Source organism: Delphinus delphis, chromosome X, assembly GCF_949987515.2.
Source record: "Delphinus delphis chromosome X, mDelDel1.2, whole genome shotgun sequence".
Lineage (NCBI taxonomy): Eukaryota > Metazoa > Chordata > Mammalia > Artiodactyla > Delphinidae > Delphinus > Delphinus delphis.
The window spans coordinates 33010664-33036033 of record NC_082704.1 but is presented as its reverse complement, the minus strand read 5'-3'; the positions used below and the strand labels follow the sequence as shown (position 1 = coordinate 33036033).

Genomic DNA, 25370 nt, shown 5'->3' with positions numbered 1-25370 from the left:
CTTCATCAGATGAGACAGCCAGTACTTAAAAGAAACAGGGGCACAGACATGCATATGCAGACATAAAGAGACTTCAGGAGGTACTGGTCTCTGGCCCAAAACCTCTTTTAAAGGATATTATCGTGCTGGGTGAGCCATTCAACCCCCTAGGGTCCGCCAAATTGTTGCCAGCTGGAGAAGCACGGACTTGGTACAACAGAAAGTGTACAGCCTACGTAAATGGCAAGCACTACTTACGGCAGTTAAGTCTAATTAGTAAACCTGTCTCTGATTCCTCCAGTGAGCCTCTGCAGCATGGAGCCGTGGAAGGAGTGCTGGCTTATATAGGACTAAATCTACTGTGAAGGTTCTAAACCTGGCAATGGAATTGATCTTGCTGCCTCTTTATCACTATGGTTAGAGAAGCCGAACTTGAATGCCTGTGACCAAAAGGATTCTCCTAATCTCTTACAACTTTGGGGGACTCTTGAAACATCTAGACAAATCTCTCCTTTTGGTCAATTTCTTCTTTTCCCTCTAGAATCTATATCAGAGATAAGTGCTCTCAAGCCCTACCCTGAACATGGGTAAAAAGGTGTTCCCTTTGTGGTGACTGTGGATAGTCTATCTACAAAGGCCCTCATGCCCCAGTTTATCACCCCTGTCAAAATGCAACGGTGCCTGTTTTCTTTCCATTTAGTTATTCCTTTGGGCCTTGAAGCCTTTTTTCTTTTCAAGCTTCTCTAATTAAAATGCAAATAAATACCCGAGGCAGAGGCCAATGATTCCCAAAGTGCTTTCTACCATATGGTCATGGTTTGTTTTTTTTTAAAAAAAAATAGGTTTGGTGTTCAAACAAGTTTGGGGAACACTGGACTAAGCAAAATCAAGCAGGTTTTTCTACAGAGGGCTTATAGGAGTCTTTTTCCAAGAAGGGAATGTACTATGCAATGTTACTAAACTTATTTGATCAAAGAACATTTGATCAGACTAGTATTACATATAACACAATTTGGGAAACGTGCTCTAAACTGATAGGAGCTAACATTATAGAGAAGATTGATTTGTTAGAGCCTTACCAACTGAATCCGTGATCTAAGATGAAGGCTCTGAAAAAATCAGATCAAAAAGGGTCTGACTTATCTGGGGATAACACTTTAAGTTATAAGGTAGGACAGAGCACATTGGACAAAGGGCTAGCTCTGTATATTAAAATGCATACATGACATAGGTTACATCAGAAGGGCATTTTGGTGACCACATATGACACAGGAGCTGGCAGAGAGTAAAGCCTTAGGAAAATGAAACACTGCACAGGCAAGTTATGATAGATCTGGAGCATGGGGAACTGCCAGAAAACATCAAATCCCACAGCCTGACCCACTCATGACTCCATCTGCCTAGGTATCTCTGAGGGCCTTCCTGAGTCAGCCCCTGCCCTCTGATTGATTGGAAAATTTTGCCTCCTGTTTCCAGCAATAGTGACTGCTCAAATTACCTGGATTGGACTGGTTTAATAACCTAAATCACCATTTGAAACAGATATTTTCTGTCACATTTGATGCAGCTGCACACTCCTGTCTCAAAACTATTCTCTTAGCCTCTCTGGACACATCGTCTAGTTATCCACAGTTCTCTTTAACAATTCCTGGGCTCCTCCTACCCATATGCCCTTAATGCAAATCTCCCCCATGGTCTTTTCCTGGAACAACTTCTCACATGAACCCTTGGTGAGCTCATCTACTTGCCTAATTTTAACCACAACTGTTTGCAGGTTATTCCAAAATCTGTATCTCCAACCTAGAACTCTCTCCTGATTCCAGACCCATATATACCACTACATCTTGGAGACTCCACTTAGATGTAACAAGGCATCCCAAGTTCAATATATCTAAGCTCTGCTTCTTGCCCTGGATTTCCCTACTCTACTGAATGGTTCTACCATCCACCTGTACCTCTCAGCCATAAACATCAGAGTCACCTGACTCCCTCACCTATGGTAGGCAAAATTCTAAGAATGATCCTTGCCCTTGTATAATCTCCTCCCCTTGAGTATGGTAGGAACCTGTGAATATGATATGTTATTTCTATGATTACATTATGTTACATGGCAAAAGGGGACATTTCAGACGTAAGCAGGGCTAAAAATCAGTTGACTTCCGGTTAGTCAAGGGGGAGATTATCCAGGTAGGAGCAATCTGATCACATGAGCCCTTTAAAAGCAGAGAGTTTGCTCTGACTGGTGGCAGAAGGGGAAATTAGAGAGATTCTGAGCATGAGAAGGATTTGATGTACCTTTGATGGCTTGAAGATAGAGACAGCCAAGAATGTTGGTAGCCTCTAGAAGCTGAAAATGGCTCCCAGCTAACCATCAGCAAGGAAATGGGGACCTCAGACCTACAGGTCAAGGAACTGAATTCTGCCGAAAAAACCTGGATGAGCTTGGACCAAGATTCATCCTCAGAGCCTCCCAATAAAAGCTCAGCCCATCTGACACTGTGACGTTAGCCCTGTGAGACCCTAAACAGAGAACCCAGTCAAGTCTGCTTTAACTCTGACCTACAGAACTGTGAGATAATAAATGGCTGGTGCTCTAAATGGCTACATTTGTAGTAATTTATTACACAGCAGTAGAAAAATAACACACCCTCAAATTCTATGTCTACTACCACTGCCTGGGTTTAGATCCTTCTATTTTCTTTCCTATACTACCACACAACCTCCTACCTGGTCTCCCTACTGGTTTCGTCTTCCTCAAATCCAGAACAACAGAGTGACTAACCCAAACTGCAAATCTGATCATGTTATTCCTCTGCTTAAAATCCTTCAGTGGTTTCTATCCCTATAGGATAACATCCAAGCTCCTTAACATAGTTTACAAGGTTATTCCTGAATCCTGCCCTTGACTTCCTCTCAGATTCACCTTCTGCCATGTCTGCCTTGCACCTTATCCTGTAACACAGTTTCTCGACCATAGCCCTACTGACATTTTGGGTCAGATAATTCTTTGTTGTAGGGAACTGTTCTGTGCGTTGTAGGATGTTTAACAGCATCCCCGGCCTCTACCAACTAGACGTCAGTAGCACCCCACCCTCATTTATGACAACCAACAATGTCTCTAGATATTGCCAAATGCCTCCTGGGGGGTGCAACACTGCCCTGGATAAAGACCACTGAGCTAATAATACAGAACTACAGTGTCTCCCTATACCCAAGCTGGTTGTTTTTTTTTCCTCAGGAGCTAATATCACAAGTCCTGGAAAGGGTAGAGTCTGTGGTATCAAGAATAAAAGTATTGTAAATCTAGAAAAAACAGATGCTCTCTAATAGATGGACTGGGGGTCTGGTTTTAAAGTTAAGAAGCTTTGGGGGGATAGCTTGAAGATGGTGGAGGAGGAAGACGTGGAGATCACTTTCCTCCCCACAAATACGTCAGAAATACATCTACACGTGGAACAACTCCTACAGAACACCTACTGAATGCCGGCAGAAGACCTCAGACCTCCCCAAAGGCAAGAAACTCCCCACGTACCTGGGTAGGGCAAAAGAAAAAAGAAAAACCAGAGACAAAAGAATAGGGACAGGACCTGCACCTCTGGGAGGGGGCTGTGAAGGAGGAAAGGTTTCCACACGCTAGAAGCCCCTTCACTGGTGGAGACAGGGGGTGGCGGGGGGGAAGCTTTGGAGCCACGGAGGAGAACGCAGCAACTGGGGTGCGGAGGGCAAAGCGGAGAGATTCCTGCACAGAGGATCGGTGCCGACCTGCACTCACCAGCCCGAGAGGCTTGTCTGCTCACCCGCCTGGGCAGGCGGGGGCTGGGAGCTGAGGCTCCGGCTTCGAAGGTCAGATCCCAGGGAGAGGACTGGGGTTGGCTGCGTGAACACAGCCTGAAGGGGCTAGTGCACCACAGCTAGCCGGAATGGAGTCCAGGAAAAAGTCTGGAGCTGCCAAAGAGGCAAGAGACCATTGTTTCGGGGTGCGCGAGGAGAGGGGATTCAGAGCACCATCTAAACGAGCTCCAGAGACAGGCGCAAGCCACGGCTATCAGCGCAGACCCCAGAGACGGGCATGAGACACTAAGGCTGCTGCTGCAGCCACCAAGAAGCGTGTGTGCAAGCACAGGTCACTCTCTACACCTCCATTGCCGGGAGTCTGTGCAGCCCGCCACTGCCAGGGTCCCGTGATCCAGGGACAACTTCCCTGGGAGAACACACGGTTCACTGCAGGCTGTTGCAATGTCACGCTGGCCTCTGCCGCCGCAGGCTCGCCCCACATTCCATACCCCTCCCTACCCGCCCCCCCGGCCTGAGTGAGCCAGAGCCCCCTAATCAGCTGCTCCTTTAACCCCGTCCTGTCTGGGCAGGAAACAGACGCCCTCAGGTGACCTACACGCAGAGGCGGAACCGAATCCAAAGCTGAACCCCAGGTGCTGTGCGAATAAAGAAGAGAAAGGGAAATCTCTCCCAGCAGCCTCAGGAGCAGCGGATTAAAGCTCCACAGTCAACTTGATGTACCCTGCATCTGTGGAATACCTGAATAGGCAACGAATCATCCCAAAACTGAGGCGGTAGATTTTGGGTGCAAATGTAGACTTGGGGTTTGCTTTCTACATCTGTTTCTGGTTTTATGTTTATCTTACTTTAGTATGTAGAGCTTATTATCATTGGTAGATTTGTTTATTGATTTGGTTGCTCACTTCTTTTTTTCTCTTTTATATATATATCTTTTTCCTTTTTCTCCTTTTGTGAATGTGTATGTGTATGCTTCTTTGTGTGGTTTTTTCAGTATAGCTTTGCTTTTACCATTTGTCCTAGGGTTCTGTATGTCCGTTTTTTTTGTTTGTTTGTTTGTTTTTTTAACTATAGTTTTTAGCACTTGTTAACATTTGTGGATTTGTATTTTCATTTGGTTGCTCTCTTCTTTCTTTCTTCCTTCCTTTTATTTATTACTTTTTAATTTTTTTATTTTTAATAATATATTTTTTATTTTAATAACTTTCTTTCTTTCTACCTTCCTTCCTTCCTGTCTCTCTCTCTCTCTCTCTCTCTCTCTCTCTCTCTCTGTCTCTCTGTCTCTCTCTCTCTCTTCCTTTCTTTCTTTCTCTCCCTTTTCTTCTGAGCTGTGTGCCTGACAGGGCCTTGGTGCTCTGGCCAGGTGTCAGGCCTGATCTCTGAGGTGGGAGAGCCGAGTTCAGGACACTGGACCACCAGAGACCTCCCAGCCCCATGTAATATCAAACGGTGAAAGCTCTCTCAGAGATCTCAATCTCAGCGCTAAGACCCAGCTCCAATCAATAACCAGCAACCTAAAGTGCTGGACACCCTATGCCAAACAACTAGCAAGACAGGAACACAACCCCACGCATTAGCAGAGAGGCTGCCTAAAATCATAATAAGGTCACAGACAGCCCAAAACACACCACCAGACACGGTCCTGCCCACCACAGAGACAAGATCCAGCCTCATCCAACAGAACACAGGCACCAGTGCCCTCCACCAGGAAGCCTACACAACCCACTGAGCCAACCTCATCCACGTGGGGCAGATACCAAAAAAAATGGGAAGTATGAACCTGCAGCCTGCAGAAAGGAGACCCCAAACACAGTAAGTTAACCAAAATGAGAAGACAGAGAAATACACAGCAGATGAAGGAGCAAGGTAAAAACCCACCAGACCAAACAAATGAAGAAGGAAATAGGCAGTCTACCTGAAAAAGAATTCAGAGTAAATGATAGTAAAGATGATCCAAAATCTTGGAAACAGAATGGAGAAAATACAATAAACGTTTAACAAGCACCTAGAAGAAGTAAAGAGCAAACAAACAATGAGGAACAACACAATAAATGAAATTAAAAATTCTCTAGAAGGAATCAATAACAGAATAACTCAGGCAGAAGAATGGATAAGTGACCTGGAAGATAAACTAGTGGAAATAACTACCACAGGGCAGAATAAAGAAAAAAGAGTGAAAATAATTGAGGACAGTCTCAGAGACCTCCGGGACAACATTAAATGCACCAACATTCGAATTATAGGAGTCCCAGAAGAAGAGCAAAAAAAAGGGACTGAGAAAATATTTGAAGATATTATAGTTGAAAACTTCCCTAATATGGGAAAGGAAATAGTCAATCAAGTCTAGGAAGCACAGAGAGTCCCATACAGGATAAATCCAAGGAGAAACATGCCAAGACACATATTAATCAAACTATCAAAAATTAAATACAAAGAAAAAATATTAAAAGCAGCAAGGGAAAAGTAACAAATAACATACAAGGGAATCCCCATAAGGTTAACAGCTGATCTTTCAGCAGAAACTCTGCAAGCCAGAAGGGAGTGGCAGGACACATTTAAAGTGATGAAAGAGAAAAACCTACAACCAAGATTACTCTACCCAGCAAGGATCTCATTCAGATGCGACAGAGAAATTAAAACTGCTTTACAGACAAGCAAAAGCTAAGAGCATTCAGCACCACCAAACCAGCTTTACAACAAATGCTAAAGGAACTTCTCTAGGCAGGAAACACAAGAGAAGGAAAACACCTACAATAACAAACCAAAAACAATTAAGAAAATGGTAATAGGAACACACATATCGATAACTACCTTAAATGTAAATGGATTAAATGCCCCAACCAAAAGACTCAGACTGGCTGAATGCATACAAAAACAAACCCCGTATATATGCTGTCTACAAGAGACCCACTTCAGACCTCGGGACACATACAGACTGAAAATGAGGTGATGGAAAAAGATATTCCATGCAAATGGAAATCAAAAGAAAGCTGGCTTACCATTTCTCATATCAGAAAAAATAGACCTTAAAATAAAGACTATTACAAGAGACAAAGAAGGACACTACATAATGATCAAGGGATCAATCCAAGAAGAAGATATAACAATTGTAAATACTTATGCACCCAACATATGAGCACCTCAGTACATAAGGCAAATGCTAAAAGCCATAAAGGGGAAATTGACAGTAACACAATCATAGTAGGGGACTTTAACACCCCACTTTCACCAATGGACAGATCATCGAAATGAAAATAAATAAAGAAACACAATCTTTAAATGATACATTAAACAAGGTGGACTTAATTGATACTTATAGGGCATTCCATCCAAAAACAACAGAGTACACTTTCTTCTCAACTGCTCATGGAACGTTCTCCAGGATAGATCATACCTTGGGTCACAAATCAAGCCTTGGTAAATTTAAGAAATTTGAAGTTGTATCAAGTATCTTTTCTGACCACAACGCTATGAGACTAGATATCAATTACAGGAAAAAATCTGTAAAAAATACAAACACATGGAGGCTAAACAATACACTACTAAACAACCAAGAGAGCACTGAAGAAATCAAAGAGGAAAAAAAATACCTAGAAAAAAATGACAATGAAAACATGACAACCCAAAACCTATGGGATGAGGCAAAAGCAGTTCTAAAAGGGAAGTTTATGGCAATACAATCCTACCTCAAGAAACAAGAAACATCTCAAATAAACAACCTAAACTTACACCTAAAGCAATTAGAAAAAGAACAAAAAAACCCCAAAGTTAGCAGAAGGAAAGAAATCATAAAGCTCAGATCAGAAATAAATGAAAAAGAAATGAAGGAAACAATAGCTAAGATCAATAAAACTAAAAGCTGGTTCTTTGAGAAGATAAACAAAATTAATAAACCACTAGCCAGACTCATCAAGAAAAAAAGGGAGAAGACTCAAATCCATAGAATTAGAAATGAAAAAGTAGTAAGAACTGACAAGGCAGAAATACAAAGGATCATGAGAGATTACTATAAGCAACTATATGCCAATAAAATGGACAACCTGGAAGAAATGGACAAATTCTTAGAAAAGCACAATCTCGTGAGACTGAATCAGGAAGAAATAGAAAATATAAACAGACCAATCACAAGCACTGAAACTGAAACTGTGATTAAAAATCTTCCAACGAACAAAAGTCCAGGACCAGATGGTTTCACAGGTGAATTCTATCAAACAGTTAGAAAAGAGCTAACATCTATCCTTCTCAAACTCTTCCAAAATATAGCAGAGGGAGGAACACTCCCAAACTCATTCTGCGAGGCCACCAGCACCCTAATACCGAAACCAGACAACGATGTCACACAAAAAGAAAACTACAGACCAGTATCACTGATGAACATAGATGCAAATATCCTCAACAAAATACTAGCAAACAGGATCCAACAGCACATTGAAAGGCTCATACACCATGATCAAGTGGAGTTTATTCCAGGAATACAAGGATTCTGCAATATACACAAATCAATCAATGTGATACACCATATTAACAAATTGAAGGAGAAAAACCATATGATCATCTCCATAGATGCAGAGAAAGCTTTCGACAAAATTCAACACCCATTTATGATAAAAACTCCCCAGAAAGTACGCATAGAGGGAACTTACCTCAACATAACGAAGGCCATATATGACAAACACACAGTCAACATCGTTCTCAATGGTGAAAAACTGAAACCCTTTCCACTAAGATCAGGCACAACACAAGGTTGCCCACTCGCACCACTATTATTCAACATGGTTTTGGAAGTTTTAGCCACAGTAATCAGAGAAGAAAAAGAAATAAACGGAATCCAAATCGAAAAGAAGTAAAGCTGTCACTGTTTGCAGATGACATGATACTATACATAGAGAATCCTAAAGATGCTACCAGAAAACTACTAGAGCTAATCAACGAATTTGGTAAAGTAGCAGGATACAAAATTAATGCACAGAAATCCCTTGCATTCCTATACACTAATGATGAAAAATCTGAAAGAAAAATTAAGAAAACACTCCCACTTACCCTTGCAACAAAAAGAATAAAATACCTAGGAATAAACCTACCTAAGGAGACAAAAGACATGTATGCAGAAAACTATAAGACACTGATGAAAGAAATTAAAGATGATACAAACGGATGGAGAGATATACCATGTTCTTGGATTGGAAGAACCAACATTGTGAAAATGACTATACCACCCAAAGCAATCTACAGATTCAATGCAATCCCTATCAAATTACCAGTGGCATTTTTCACAGAACTAGACAAAAAATTTCACAATTTGTATGGAAACACAAAAGACCCCAAATAGCCAAAGTAGTCTTGAGAAAGAAAAACAGAGCTGGAGGAATTAGGCTCCCTTACTTCAGACTATACTACAAGGCTACAGTAATCAAGACAGTATGGTACTGGCACAAGAACAGAAATATAGATCAATGGAACAGGATAGAAAGCCCAGAGATAAACCCACACACATACGGTCACTTTATCTTTGATAAAGGAGGCAAGACTACACAATGGAGAAAAGCCAGCCTCTTCAATAAGTGGCGCTGGAAAAATGGACAGTTACATGTAAAAGAAAGAAAGTAGAACACTCCCTAACACCATACACAAAAATAGACTCAAAATGGATTAAAAATCTAAATGTAAGGCCAGACACTAGGAAACTCTCAGAGGAAAACATAGGCAGAACACTCTATGACATAAATCACAGCAAGGTCCTTTTTGACCCACCTCCTAGAGAAATAGAAATGAAAACAAAAATAAACTAACGGGACCTAATGAAACTTAAAAGGTTTTGCACAGCAAAAGAAACCATAAACAAGACAAAAAGACAACCCTCAGAATGGGAGAAAATATTTGCAAATGAAGCAACTGACAAAGGATTAATCTCCAAAATGTACGAGCAGCTCATGCAGCTCAGTATCAAAAAAACAAACAACCCAATCCAAAAATGGGCAGATGACCTAAATAGACATTTCTCCAAAGAAGATATACAGACTGCCAACAAACACATGAAAGGATGCTCAACATCACTAATCATTAGAGAAATGCAAATCAAAACTACAATGAGGTATCACCTCACACCAGTCAGAATGGCCATCATCAAAAAAATCTACAAACAATAAATGCTGGAGAGGGTGTGGAGAAAACGGAATCTTCTTGCACTGCTGGTGGGAATGTAAATTGATACAGCCACTATGGAGAACAGTACGGAGGCTCCTTAAAAAACCAAAAATAGAAGTACCTTATGACCCAGCAATCCCACTACAGGGCATATACCCTGAGAAAACCATAATTCAAAAAGAGTCATGTACCACAATGTTCACTGCAGCTCTATTTACAATAGCCAGGACACGGAAGCAACCTAAGTGTCCATCAATAGATGAATGGATAAAGAAGATGTGGCACAGATATACAATGGAATATTACTCAGCCATAAAAAGAAATGAAATTGAGTTAATTGTCATGAGGTGGATGGACCTAGAGACTGTCATACAGAGTGAAGTAAGTCAGAAAGAGAAAAACAAATACCGTATGCTAACACATATATATGGAATCTAAAATTAAAAAAAAACTGGTTCTGAAAAACCTATGGGCAGCACAGGAAGAAAGATGTAGACGTACAGAATGGACATGAGGACAGGGGAAGGGGAAGAGTAAGCTGGGACGAAGTGAGAGAGTGGCATGGACATACATACACTACCAAATGCAAAACAGATAGCTAGTGGGAAGCAGCCGCATAGCACAGGGAGATCAGCTCGGTGCTTTGTGTCCACCTAGAGGGGTGGGATAGGGAGGGTGGGATAGGGAGTGCGGGAGGGAGACGCAAGAGGGAGGATATACGGGGATATATGTATACATACAGCTGATCCACTTTGTTATACAGCAGAAACTAACACACCATTGTTAAGCAATTATAGTCCAATAAAGATGTTAAAAAGAAATATGTGCAGGGCTTCCCTGGTGGCACAGTGGTTGAGAGTCCACCTGCCGATGTGGGGGACACAGGTTCGTGCCCCGGTCTGGGAGGATCCCACGTGCCGTGGAGCGGCTGGTCCCGTGAGCCATGGCCGCTGAGCCTGCGCGTCCAGAGCCTGTGCTCCGCAACGGGAGAGGCCACAACAGTGAGAGGCCCACGTACCGAAAAAAAAAAAAAAAGTCCACACAAAAACTTACACATATGTTCTTAGCAGCATTAGTAATAATAGTCAAAAGATGGAAACAACTCAAATGTCTATCAAACAATGAATGGATAAATAAATGTGCTGTATCCATAGAATGGAATGTTATTCATCCATAGAAAGGAATGAAATCCAAATACATGCTACAACACGGATGAGCCTTGAAACATTACGCTAAGTGAAAGAAACCAGTCACAAAGACTATATATTGTGCGATTCACTTGCATAAAATGCCCAGTAAAGGCAAATCTACTGATACAGAAAGTAGGTTAGTGGTTGCTTAGGGCTATGGGAAATAGGGGGTAGGAGAGTGGTAGCTAAAAGGTATAAGATTTTCTTTAGAGATGATGAAATGTTTAAAAATTGACTATGGCAATGGCTGTACATATCTATGAATACACTAAAAAATCATTGAATTATACACTTTGAATGGGTGAAGTATATGGTATGTGAATTATATCTCAATTAAGCTTTTACCAAAAAAAAAGTAACCCAAGCAATTCTTGGCATCTCCTTACTCCTCTGCCCCAATCCTGCTTAACACTACCCTGAAGGGATAGGACATGGAAACAAGCAGGTTTGGATGGGTCTGGGGTGAGAACATCACGAGTCTAGAGCAAGGCGGGCACCGCCAAGGAACTTTCCACTTCTCTTGAGCCCACTAGTTTTTTCCTACTTAGTGAGGCTTAGCCAACCTCACTCTTGTAGCTTTGGATTGAGTCACTGTTCCAGAGCACCTATATAGGAGAAACTTCTGTGCCATTAGTTCACATCCACAGTTCTTGGAAGTTCTAGAAAACTTCAGAGAATTTGGCTGCTAACTTTTGATGCCAAGGTACTCGCTGGATATATGGGCCACTGCTATTTCTAACTCTCAGATTAAAATCAAATTTTTAAAAACCTGTCTTATCTTTTCAACAAATGGTGCTGGAAAAATCAGATATACATTTGCAAAAAAAGGAAGGAAGGAAGGAGGGAGGGAGGAAGGGAGGGGGGAGAGAGGGAGGGAAGGAAGAAACAAAGAAAGAGAAAGGAAGGAAGGAAGAAAAGCAAAACCTTGACCCTTACCTCATACCATACACAAAAATTAATTAATTGAATTTCACCGAAATGAAAAAAAATTGCTCTTGAAAAATTAAGACAGCCATTAAAAAGATGGAAACACATACTACAGACTGGGAGAAAATATGTGCAAATTACGTATGTGATAAAAGACTTGTATCCAGAATATATAAAGAACTCTTATAACTCAATAATAAGAAGACAATTCAATTTTTTAAATGGCAAAGATCTAAATAGACAGTTTAACAAAGAAGATACACAAATATCCAATAAGCACGTGAAAATACATTTGATATCATTAGTTATTAGGTACATGCAAATAAAAAAAAACACAATGAGATACCATTTTATACCCACTAGAATGACTCTGATAAAAAGATAGACAATAACAAGTGTTGGCAAGATGTGAAGAAACTGGAATCCTCCTACATTGCTAGTAGGGATGTAAAATGGTGCAGCCATTTTAGAAAATAGTCTGGCAGTTTCTCAAAATGTAAACATATACATACCATGTAACCCAGCAATACTATTCTTAGGCATTTCCCCAAGATAAATGAAGACATACGTCCACATAAAAATCTGAACATGAATGTTCGTAGCAGCTTTATTCATAATAGCCAAAAGGTTGAAACAACCCAAATGTCCATCAAATTATGAATAAATAAATAAAATGTGGTATATCCATACAATGTAATATTATTCAGCCATAAAGAGGAATGAAGTAGTGCTATGCTACAACATGATGAACCTTGAAAACATGCTAAATAAAGAAGTCAGCCACAATAGACCATATATGGCATGATTTCATTCATTAGAATTCCAGAATGAGCAAGTCTGTAGAGACAGAAAGTAGATAAGTGATTGCCTAGCAATGGGGGGACTGGGGGATTGGAGCATGATGTCTCAAGGGTGCAGAGTTTCTTTTCGTGGTGATGAAAATTTTCTAAAATTGATCCTGGTGACGGATACACAACTCTGTGAACATAATAAAAGCCATTGAATTGTACACAAAAGGGGTGAATTGTATGGTATGGAGGTTATATCTCAATGAAGCTATTTTTAAAACTATATTTGGAGACAACGCATTTTCTTCCACTTTGAGGGAATGGCAATAATGAGAAAGATGAAAGTAAAGAACTAAGAACAAGAGGCCAGTTACTTCAATGGTTGCTGATGGAACCGCCTGCATCCCTGGATCAGTCCCCACTTAATGATCCTCCTCAGTTTACTCAAGAAATAGCTCTGATGCTAACCTCTCCCATTGTCAATAATTCTTTTCAGCACTGAAAATAGCACCACTATGTTGAAGACACCTTAATAATGGCACTGTTAAATGCTTGACAGTTAGCAGGCTGGCTTTCATCTTGCCTTGTTTTGTGATTCCTCCACCCTCTGCTTCTCATATCATCCACATTGGAAAGAAAAGGCGTTCAAATCAAAATTACAAGTTTGAAAATATACTTTGGTCATGTCATCACAGGTGTCAAGAAAGATCTGAATATAAGACCTGTGCAAATACCTTTAGGGACCATCCTAGAAAACAACATATCCACCAAGGTGATTACTATATCAGGTTGGAGATCCTAGGAGCATAGAGAGGTGGAGGGCATTGAGAAGAGTAGCAGCTTAGTGAAAAATATCTAAACAGAAGCAACACTGTAAGATGAATACTCTGTTAACATGGAGCCAGAAGTACTCTTATAGGTCATGTACTTATCTCAAAAACAGCTCCAGAGAAGAGATGTGATTGGCCCCCATAACACATAGCTAGTTGAGAACACAGTGACGACGAGAACTCAGGTCTTTGAATCCCAGTTTAGGGCTCTTTCCATATGCTAATGTTGGATATTGATAGACTAGTCAGTGTGGGAGACTGGAATACTGTGCCAAAGCTTTTGAGTGAAAGGACCAAGCCCCAGCTCAATCACTGCTCAGAGCCAAGAGCATCTCATCAAGAATAAAACTCCGGGCTTCCCTGGTGGCACAGTGGTTGAGAGTCCACCTGCCGATGCAGGGGACACGGGTTCATGCCCTGGTCCGGGAAGATCCCACATGCCGCGGAGTGGCTGGGCCCGTGAGCCATGGCCGCTGAGCCTGCGCGTCCAGAGCCTGTGCTCCGCAACGGCAGAGGCCACAAGAGTGAGAGGCCCACGTACCGCAAAAAAAAAAAAAAAAGAATAAAACTCTAAGATGATAAATTACTGAAGAAATAACCAATCACCAGACTACACTTGGTCTTTTCTTTCCAGAAGAACAACAGTATATTCGATGTTTGGCCACTTCCATCTTTCTTTTTTTTTTTTTTTTGGCCGTGCCGTGTGGCTTGCAGGATCTTAATTCCCTGACCAGGGATCAAACCCAGGCCACCGCAGTGAAAGCGTCGAGTCCTAACCGCTGGACCACCAGCAAATTCCCTTAAGCCTTCTTTTAAAGCATAAAATCTACCTCAGTGTGAGACATCTTGAAGTCTATATTACATATAGCAAAGTAGTTTGCAAACTACCTCCTTTCAAAGAGCCCAGCCTGGCTTCCCTTCTTTCCTCTTTTCTACCTCATGTTCAAGCCAATCGTCTCAAATCCTGTCTCCAGGAATCAAATCTGTGGAAGGTTGAGGAGGGGGAACTTTTGGTAATGCAAACATTACCTTTCCAGCCTTGGTTTTCTCAAGCGAAGGTCAATGATAAATGACCTCCCTTTTGGGGCATAATTTATGTCCACGTGGCCTTTTCGATTGAGCCAAGGTTGACTAACAGGACACAACACTAGGAGGAGAGAGGGGATGGCTCTGGGAGACCTGGAGGCCAGGGAGTATAAGTAAGACCAGATGTGGCTGAAGGGGGCAGAGGTGGGGGGCATGGAGAAATACCGGCTACACAAGCAAAATAAAGTCACATCCACCTTGGGAAATGCACTCAACATTTCCAAGGTTAGATCCAACTTGTCTTCCTGTGTTTTCTGCAATTACCTTTGTGCTTCCAGCACCCAGTTATTTAGTATAGCAAGATGGAAGGGGCAAGTCTTTCCTGGAATACTTAGCAGCAGTTCAAACATCCTTCATGCTCTCATTTTCCTATTCTACCATCTTCTGGTTCAAAACATTTCTTAAAACTCCTGTTCTAGCTTCCGAGGCTATGGGTAATCTTGGAATCAGCTTAAACCTCTTTTGTTATTCTGAGACCTAAAATTCCTGGTTCAAGTAGTTAGTACTAGAAAGATATAGACAGAAACACAAAATAAATTCATCCAAATGAAGACTGGCCCAACAAAGCTAACACAAATCCTAAAGGCCATACTTATCCCTTAGGCAGGGATCTTGAGGCAACAGTGAATCTCTGCACAGAACCTGAATATGGGCAAAACTGAGAATAGAGATGCCAATAAGTATAGCATGAAAATGGATGGTGTGAGGACCAGCTGTAGCCCTGTGTAAGACGCCAAAATGCTAAACGTCTGTTATTAAAGCTCTGCATCTCTAAAAAACAGAAGCACCATGCCCTGCGCTTTACAGAAATGAATTTAAGGCTAGACCATGTATCTACTGAGCCACTACTACCAAGTGAACCAGAAATCTGGGTTCCAGTTTTTATGCGTCCATTACGTTTAAGCATAAAGGTCCATATGTGACTTGATTATAGAAATTAATAGTTGGATAATTTTGTCAACACACTTCAATCACTCCAGCTGCCAAGGAATCAAAAGAACAACTTCACCTGAGAGTGAACCAATATGTATCATCATCCAACTCTTCATCGTGTTTTCCCCGACCTCCTAGAAATCCACTACAGCCCGTGGGAGTAGCCAGAGCGCTACTAACTACTCCTTATTCCATTAGCAATTGCTTATTGAGGTGAGGAATAAACTGGGTCCTCGTCCTCCTAGTGATGGTTAGCTTCCCTGCCTACACAGACCGCAAATATCTCTGAGGAAACTGGTCTTCTATACCGGCAAAACATAAGCCCTGAAAATATCAAAGGCTCCAAAAGCACATCCGAACAAAATAAAAACAGAAAGAGATGAGAGCCACGTCCACAGGTTTCTTGTCAATCAGCATAAGTCAATCAGTCAAATGGTATACATGAGAACAGAAGCAACAATAAATCTGGTATAATCAACTGGGCTGTTTTAACTGATCATTATTTAAACGACGGGGGAGAAAACGACTTGATTTGGTCTGTTTGGGATCCAGTTAGAGCAAGACTGAAACCAAGGGATGGCCTTGACTTCATGATAAAAACGTTCCATAACAAAGAGCCTTGACCATACTTTGTCCTTTCTGCCTGGTGCCACATTTAGCCAAAGACAGGCATGGAATCTCATCCAAGCAAGTCCGAGCCATTGCAACACATGTGCCTTCAGCCTGCACAGAGGAAGATCATATTCCCAAGCAGTAAGAATACCCACCAGTAATCAAAGTGACTGACAGGTGTTAACATTAGGGCTGTCATCACTAGAACTGGGAGATGGGCTGGGCTCCAAAATTTTGAATTTGGCACCGAATTTCAGTATACTCAGCACCTATTCTGTAATTAGTAGGTTTTGTCCTTGCACCCCCAAATTTTGTTATTTAATGTCCTTGCCGTAACCACACAACAATGTTTGATTTGTGGGTTACCCCATGCATACCAGTGAGGTTAGAGTAGTTAGCTCCTAATCATTCAGCATATTCTGTAAACAGCATTTCCTAGTGTGCTCCCAGAGAGTGTGTGTATGTGTGCGTGTGTGTGTGTATCTGTGTATTCCATATGTTTGTGGTTAAAAAAGACTGGGAAATCCTGGGTCTAAATTAAATGGGTTTCCTTTCTGCAGGACTTCTCAGAACATTTAATGTGCCAATGGGCAATGTGAATCTCTAAGAAAGGCATATAATTTGCAGCATTTCACAACTTTATTTGACCACAAAACCCTTTTATGAAGAGCTCCTGGGGGTGGGGAGATGGGGACAGTTCTCAGAATGCACTTTGGGAAAAACTGCTTTCAAAGTCTGCACTCAGTGACTTCCAAGTGAGTAATAGATCGGAGCTGCCGGGGTGGAATATGCACTCCTTTGGAAGCCCCCCTATGTCTTCTGATAGACCTAAGGATAGTGTCTGGGACATTGAAAACAGAGGGCTTCTCAGAACATATCAGAACAGCTACCTGGGCCATGTGAGAATCTCCTTATGTCAACAAACATTTATAGAGCATCCACCATGAATCAGGAGCTAAGCATTAAAAAACAAACAAACAAAAAGGTTAAGATTACTTTAACTTTGCATGGTGGAGACAGAGAAGTTTTCAGAAATAACATGATATTTGAGGTAGGGCTTAAAAGATGACCCCCGGGGTCAGGGTAGGCAGAGGGAGACATTTTAAAGAGAAGGAACATGGACTTCCCTGGTGGCACAGTGGTTGGGAGTCCACCTGCCGATGCAGGGGACACTGGTTCGTGCCCCGGTCCGGGAAGATCCCACATGCCGCAGAGCGGCTGGGCCCGTGAGCCATGGCCGCTGAGCCTGCACGTCCGGAGCCTGTGCTCCGCAAACGGGAGAGGCCACAACAGTCAGAGGCCCGCATACCAGAAAAAAAAAAAAAAAAAAAAGAGAAGGAACAGTATGTGCAGAGCCAGTGATGCCTGCTCCCTCGAGCACTCCTCCCTGACGTGTCTGTACACACACCATATCATACTCTGGCATTTCCTAACGTGTTCCCCAAAGAAATGGGAACCAATCCTTGAAAGGAGTTGGAAAGCTTGCTGTAGGATGAAAATCCACCCATCACTGGACTGGAGCTTGTTTACCTAAGAGGCGGAGGTGTCCCTTTATTTATTATTAGGAACAATCACAGAATGCTGAGGTATGGTACATCCCACAAAATGCTGGAAATTTGTGGTAAGAATGATGAAGGTAAAGTAGGGGGAAGAGTGCTAACATTTATTAATATATAAGTAAACTGTCTGACAATTTACATATTTTCTCAATGATGAATTGTATGCATATGTATTTACATTGCGTGTTTTGATTTACAGAGTGCTTTCATATCCGTGATTTCATTCGATCTTCATGAGAATCCTGTGAACATGGGTAGGGCAGGTGTGATTAGCCCCTTTGTACAGAGGAGAAGTGTGAGCCTCAGGACAGGTACGTGGTTAGCCCAACGTCACAGAGTAAGTGGCAATACCCAGATTAGAAACGAAGTCTTCTAAATCCCAGTCTTACGTCCTTGATTTGTATTTCCCCTGTACTTCTTCAAGAGGCTGAAGGTACAGGGAAGCAGAGTTATACCTAACGTTAGAAAAATCTTTCTAAAAATCACAGCTGTTCAACAGTGAAATAGGCTGTTTTATGAAACTGAAATGATTGTAGAGTATATCCTTGCCATAGGAGGGAGATTAAATGTCATGGCTTCTAGAGTTAGGGTCACCCTCAACTCGAAGATCCACTGATCATAAAATTCCTAGACCCTACTTCTCCGAGGTGAGGTTTACGATGATTAATCCTGTTCCTGGACAGCTCCTGTTCATCATACACTTGGTCCTCAAAAAAGAGATACTCTTAGATGCTTAGGAGTTAGAACTTTTCCCATCGCAGATAAACCCATTGCTGTGGTACAACAAACACAGATCACATACAACCAGTACCTGCAGGTTTCTCTCAGATCACAAAATGGTGGCGAACAGATAGAAGCCACACATTTAACCAAATTACCACGTATATGAGTTTGCATTTTCCCAGAAACTTAAAATCTTGCAGCACACAGTATATATCAGAGATTATGGGAGGAGGCACAGTTTTGCATTTGAACACTCAGCATCCTGATGTGGTGAATCTATTTTTTTTTAAGAATCTATATAGTTGTTCAAACACCAAAGGTATTTTAAGAGGTAGAAAGTATGGACTGATAATAATTCCCACTTGTCTTATCTGATGAGGGACCAGGATTCTCTTTACAGCCAAAGAAACCAGCCAGTGTTCCAATTCCCTTGGAACATTTTTTGTCATATATTTACAGCTCCCTGTGCTCAAGAGAATGGTGCATCTGTCTGATGGAGACGCCTGGCTGCATTCTTTCCCAGATATTAATATAGGTGGCACTTTAGTAGCATAACCAATGACATGAAGAACCTGATTTGGAGAGAAACAGATGGTACCATCTTTCTTGGGCTAATTTTAGGATCCTGAAATAGTCCCTTTCCACACAAACCATCAGTGGAACCAGATTAAGACAGCTATGTCACATGGGAAAGGGAGACAGAAAAAAATGTGGTCTAGTGTGAGGCAAAGACAACGAACCAGAAACCTCAGTGCTTCCCTTCGTATTCTCCTGTCATAGAATATGAGGGTCACTTCCACCTCTTTTCATCAGAATGGATGCTGAATACCAATGTAAGAGTATCTAAGAAGAAATGAGTGGGCAAATCTCATTTCTAGTCACATACATTGAACGATCCAGGTTGCATCATGCACTAGCTAAATTCATATTCCAAGGAGTTTGTAGGACCTAGGCTCCAACACATCTTTTCTTAGCAGATAAGGAAGCTTGTAAGTGATCATTCTACCTGGCAAGTCAGAAACAGATAGAATTTCAAAGCCTCACATTCCTGGTCCATTGCTTTGTCTGCTGCAAAGACCTTTCTCCCAAATGAGACATAATATATCAGGTAGGGATGACGAGAGGTAGAGGAAGAGTCTCCCAACCAGAAATGATGTCCGAGGTGTAAGATGGTCGGCCAAGCATTTAGAACAAATGAGAAGAGGTATAATCCGGGGAAGAAGCACCTACCTGTTTTCCATCCAGAGTGTAGAGTTTTTTGACAACCCCGGTCTCTAGTTTGATGGCTTCAGTGATATCAGTGAGGACTTGCTCAAAAGAGTGGGCTGTCTTCTTGTTCAGAAGCACACGCACAGCCTTCCGAGGCTTCACCCCACTGCGGATGATGGTCACCAGCTTGGGGCGCACAAAGTCCTTGTTCTCTCTGGCCTGGGCACTGTTGCTGCTAGCCAGGGACTGAGGGGCTTTCATATTAGCAGATGTCTTCACATTGACAGACCAGTTGGGATTGACATTCTTGGTGTACTCCACCTTTTTGAAGAAGTTGTCTGAGGAGCAAACATAGCTTTCCCCTAAGGGAAGAAATAAGTGGTGATTAGTTTAACAGCAGGTATATGGACTATTCTAACCAAACTAATACACACTGACCTCGAAGTAGGACTTCTGGAAAAATGGTGATTAAAAACAAACTTCATGTGCAATTCCTAGTTAGGCCCTCTAACAACTGGGCTCATTCAAATTCAAGAGCAAGTCATCGGCAAAATATTGAAAAAATCCTGTAAAGCTAAGGGTCCCAAGGATAATGAACATACCTAAGTATAATCTAACAAGTGGGGTTCTCAAGTTTGATATGATTTCATTTGAATTGAAAAGTTTACATTAACTCCTAGGATGTGTGTTAATGTCTAGGGGCATTACTAGAGTGTTTTTAACATGTCTCTATTTCTTAAAGTTCCTGTCCTATTTCTGGACTCACAGCCCTATTTGTTATATTATGAACTGAAGAGAACTTTCAAAATCAATACATTTTTATTCCAAGTCAAAGTGACCAAAGTCACGTTGTGTATTGGGCATACAGTGCAAACTTGCCCAGAAGCCCGATTGTACTTTGTACAGAGTATATGGCAAAGCAGTAGAATGCTAAAATGTGAAATGTGTGTGTGTGGTGAATGTATGTATGTGTGTATCATTGTGTCTTTTACCCCCATACCCAGGTGGAGAAACTATCTAAATAACAACCTGTAGACACACACACACACACACACACACACACACACACTATTACTTGTGTCTGCAAGTCTAGCTCTTGCTTGAGAAATGCTCTCCCCTGTTTCCACCACCCACCCCTCATCTTTCCATCTTCCTGAATGCCACACACCAGCTCGGTGTACTCAGGGCCATCTTCACCAGTGCTCACCCTTGGCTGCCACAGGTAATGAGGTGGAGATGTGAGAATACACCATACAGCCTGATTTATGGATTGGAGGGATCTAGTGTAATTTTCACATTTACCATGGGCTAGAGGAAATGACTAGTACAGCGGAAGAAATGCAGGGGCCAGAGGCAAGAGGAGGGGATTAGACACCTGGGACTAGAAGCTGGAGAAAAGAGGAAGAGAGGCTCAGCCTCGGGGAGAGACTATTGGAAAAGGTTGAATTTTTTGAGTGAAACACATTAGCCTCAAGGTATACAGAAGTTCAGCCAGAGGTTGAGATGCAGAAAACCAGTGTGACTGAATCAGGCTTAACTCATCAGTAATAACGCTAAATCGATCAATCAATCAATCAACCCGAGCCTGTGCAAAGAAAGCATCAAACACAATTATCATCTGATGGCTCTTCTTCCTTCGGTCTCAGCAGGAGAACCGAGCAGAGACATTCACAAACGCCCGGGGCTGATGATTCACTCCCTGTGCAAATATTGATTGCTTTGCGGTAGCACCAAAGCCTTTAAGTCGTGTTAATTGATAAATTTCTCAGTTAGTGCTCAGAGAAGATTCAGTGAGATTCTGTAGGGCACCTTTGAGGACATTTATATGTGTGTGTGGAGCGGGAAGGTAAGTGGCTTGTCACGTCTGCAAAGTGGCTTCCAACACTGCTCTGAGTCCCAGATGCTGCTAGTGTTCTGTCTTGACAAGGGGACCAAGGCATGGTTTGTAGATGAGCACAGGCCCTCACTCCTGCACCTGGTGCATGCATGCACAGCCAGGATGGGGCGATCAAAGACCGCAGCCTAAAGAAACCCTCATTTCTCTGGCTGCCACTGGCTAACCCAATCCTACACAAGTGATTAGAGGATGTGGTCTTTAATTTTTGACTTAAAGGATGAAGGGACCCTTTCAATTCCCCCATATATTCACAGCCAGTATTCCCCATACCCTAGAAATGGCACTCTACCAGATGCACGGGCACCTTCCACGAGGTCACTGCCTCTGAGTCAGATGTTTTCCGTAATCTGTCATGTACTTTGAAACTCTTGTCAGACAACTGGTGGTGTGCAAATGTATGAGGCTATATATTTATGATTTCACTCATCCACAGTCTCCTCTGGAGAGTCAGCTGCGCAGCCCTATTAGGACTCTGGACTTTTTTTGCTCCCATCTCTTAAACCTCTTAAGCCTCTGAACTATGAGTATGATTAACCATCCCCCATGAAAATGAACATGATGGCAGACAGCTATAGTATCATATGGCACCCAAGAACTTTTCAGAGGGCCCAGCTCTCAGGCAAATCTATGTTGAACACTTTCCAACAGTACATTTTAGTCTCTCCACTCTCTTTCCTTTTGGCCCCAATATGAAGTAATGGAAAAAGAGCAGCTGATGTGATGGCAGTCACAATGGGGTTCCCCAATATTTCCTAGTTGTGTGCCCTTGGGCAGACTGACCTCCCTTGGCTTCAGTTATTTGTCTGCAAAGTGGGGATGATGATAACAATACCTACCTCTTAAGGTTGTTCTGAGGCTCAGAGCAGGTGATGCATGATATGCAGGGCTGAGCCCAGAGTCTGCTACACAGTAAGCACTTGACAAATGCCCGCTATCGTTATTATTAAGACCCTAATCTGAAGGAATAGAGAGAGAACAAGAAAAAGAGCTAAGAGGGAAAGGAGGAAGAAAGGGTGGAGAGAAAGGAGATGAAAAGAGGAAGAGCAGAAGCTGAAGGAAAGAAAAGCAGCAGCGGCAAGGGCAACCATCTTGGAACTGAGCTATAATCATTATATAACATGAGCACTGCCCGGGACCCAGGCTTCAAAGATCGTATTTCCTGCTGGCTGAAAGGAGGCCTCTGGTTGCGTCAAAGGCCAAATGTGGTAGCTTCATGGATAACACCTAGCAAAGCCACTTGCTGCCTCTGCTGGTGCACACTGAGGGCAGAATATCTTTTAAGACTATCTTTTTTTAGAGCAGCTCTAGGTTCACAGCAAAATTAAGGGGAAGGTACAGAGATTTTCCATATGCCCCCTGCTCCCACACATGCCTCCCCCGTTATCTGTATCCCCTACCAGAGGGCAGGATGTTTGTGGTGGTTGAGGGGGAGTCAGATAGACCTGGATTTAAATCCCAGGCAGGCATTTACAAGCTGTATGACATCAGGCAAATCATTTAATCTCTGAGTCTCAGCTTTTCTGTCTACAAATTGAAGCTATTGCGCTAGGTGACATCTAAGGCCCTTCCAGCTCTTAAGGTCTATAAGAAGGAATTTTCATCTCTTTTCCATCTCAAACAGGCTCTAGGAGATAAAGTTGTTATGGTACTTACATGTTAAAGAAAAGAAATAGGGGCCCACCCCTGAGGACTCTCCCCTCGTACTACTGGAAAGACATCAAACGTGCTGCTTCTCTCGACCAAAACTTCCTGGTTCTGTGTTGCACCTTTACACAGCTGGGTTCCCATCCTGCCACAGCTTCCAGGGGCCATTTCCCACTCATTAGAAGCCTAGAAGGAAAGCTGGCTTCAGAGCCAAGCAAGGTGACAATCTGCTGGAATCGACAATCTGCTTCAGGGCGAGGGGGTAAGGAAATGAAGTCATGGAAGCACAGCTGAAAGGGCAGGAAGGGAACAAGCTATGGGCTCAAGATGATCTAATGTCTACCTCCCTTCACTTTCAGGAAAGCTCCGTTTTGAAAAACATTAAACATGTTTACAGCTGCTCAGTGCAAAAGCACTTCTGCCTGGGCTTTCTCCTCTTTTCCTGGGCTTTCTCCCTCAAGAAGGAAAATATTAAATGGTGGTTTATTGTATTATCAGGTCTATTAGTGATGTATCACTCTCCCAGGTATCTTAAAATCCTCCTCTTTGGCAGTGTGCTTGCTTTAGTAGTTAGAGGATAAATTAGTGAGAAAGTGGTTTCATCTCATTGGAACAAATGGGCTATGGCAAAGACAGTGGATCATAGCTGGTGTCACCATACAGATCTTCCAACAAGACTGTCACAGTTGTAAATATTCTGTCCCATGGTCTGCATAATAATGCTCAAAAGGACACCCCTAAGATTGATCTGGGTACTTACATACAAGGAAGTGGGGAAGGAATTAGTACATGAAGGAAGAATAATTCTCCAATGGAAGACTAAACAAGACAAAACGAAAAGTCACTGGTGGATTTCATTCACTGACCCACTGGGAATATAGCTAATACATATATGGCCATATTCTGTCTGGCTTCACGAAGACTGTTCGTGTACCCAAGGAGCTGTGGGAAAGCTGACATCAATAACCTGACTTTGGTCCAAAATGGTTCCCTTAATACTTTCAGTATCTAGCAGCAGACAGTATAGACTAGAGGCATTAGACAAAGGAGTGCCACAAGGCCAGAGAGATTATTAACCAATTGCTTTCTATTTCATTTTATTTTAGGCTAAATACTTAATAATGTGGCCATTTGGAAACATAGTATGTTCTATGCTCCATCATTCCTTTAAGATCTACAAATCAAAAAACAAAAACAGGGCTTCCCTGGTGGCGCAGTGGTTGAGAGTCCGCCTGCCGATGCAGGGGACACGGGTTCGTGCCCCGGTCCGGGAAGATCCCACATGCCGTGGAGCGGCTAGGCCCGTGAGCCATGGCCGCTGAGCCTGCACGTCCGGAGCCTGTGCTCCGCAACGGGAGAGGCCACAACAGTGAGAGGCCCGCGTACCGCAAAAAAAACCCACAAAAACAAAGGTTTAGGTATTGCTAGGAATTCCCACCATTGTACATAGCTGAAGGGGACCGTCAAGATCACTTAATCTAGTACTTCCCAACTTTAAGTGCTCATAAGACTCACCTGGGGTAATCTGTGAAAACAGGCTCTGGAGCACTAGCCCTGAAAATTCTGAGTCAACAAATCCGGGGCGTGGCCCAGGAATTGATATTTTTCTAAAGCTCTAAAAGATTCTGAGAGGCAGCCAGGTTTGGGAGCCACTGGCTATTCCAACCCTTCACTGGCATCATCATTTTTTTTTATTGGAGTGTAATTGCTATACAATGTTGTATTAGTTTCTGCTGTACAACGAAGTGAATCAGCTATATGTATACCTATATCCCCTCCCTCTTGGACCTCCTTCCCACCCACCCCCATCCCACCCATCTAGGTCGTCACAGAGCACCAAGCTGAGCTTCCTGTGCTTTATAGCATGTTCCCACTAGCTATCTATTTTACGCATGGTAGTGTACATATGTCATTCCTAATCTCCTAATTCATCCCACCCTCCCCTTCCCCACCCCCCGTGTCCACATGTCCGATCTCTACGTCTGTGTCTCTATTCCTGCCCTGCAAATAGGTTCATCTGTACCATTTTTCTTATTACTATTATTTTTTTACATCAT

The 25370-nt window shown here is 42.4% G+C and overlaps 1 protein-coding gene across 1 annotated transcript in view; it reads right to left on the bottom strand.

Moving 5' to 3' along the window:
- Window positions 1-25370, bottom strand: part of DCX (doublecortin) — a 209896-nt gene that overhangs the window by 69655 nt on the left and 114871 nt on the right. The window contains exon 3 of the mRNA XM_060001993.1: window positions 19794-20134. Coding sequence (XP_059857976.1) covers window positions 19794-20134 — 341 coding nt within the window. The remainder of the gene's footprint in view (window positions 1-19793; window positions 20135-25370) is intronic.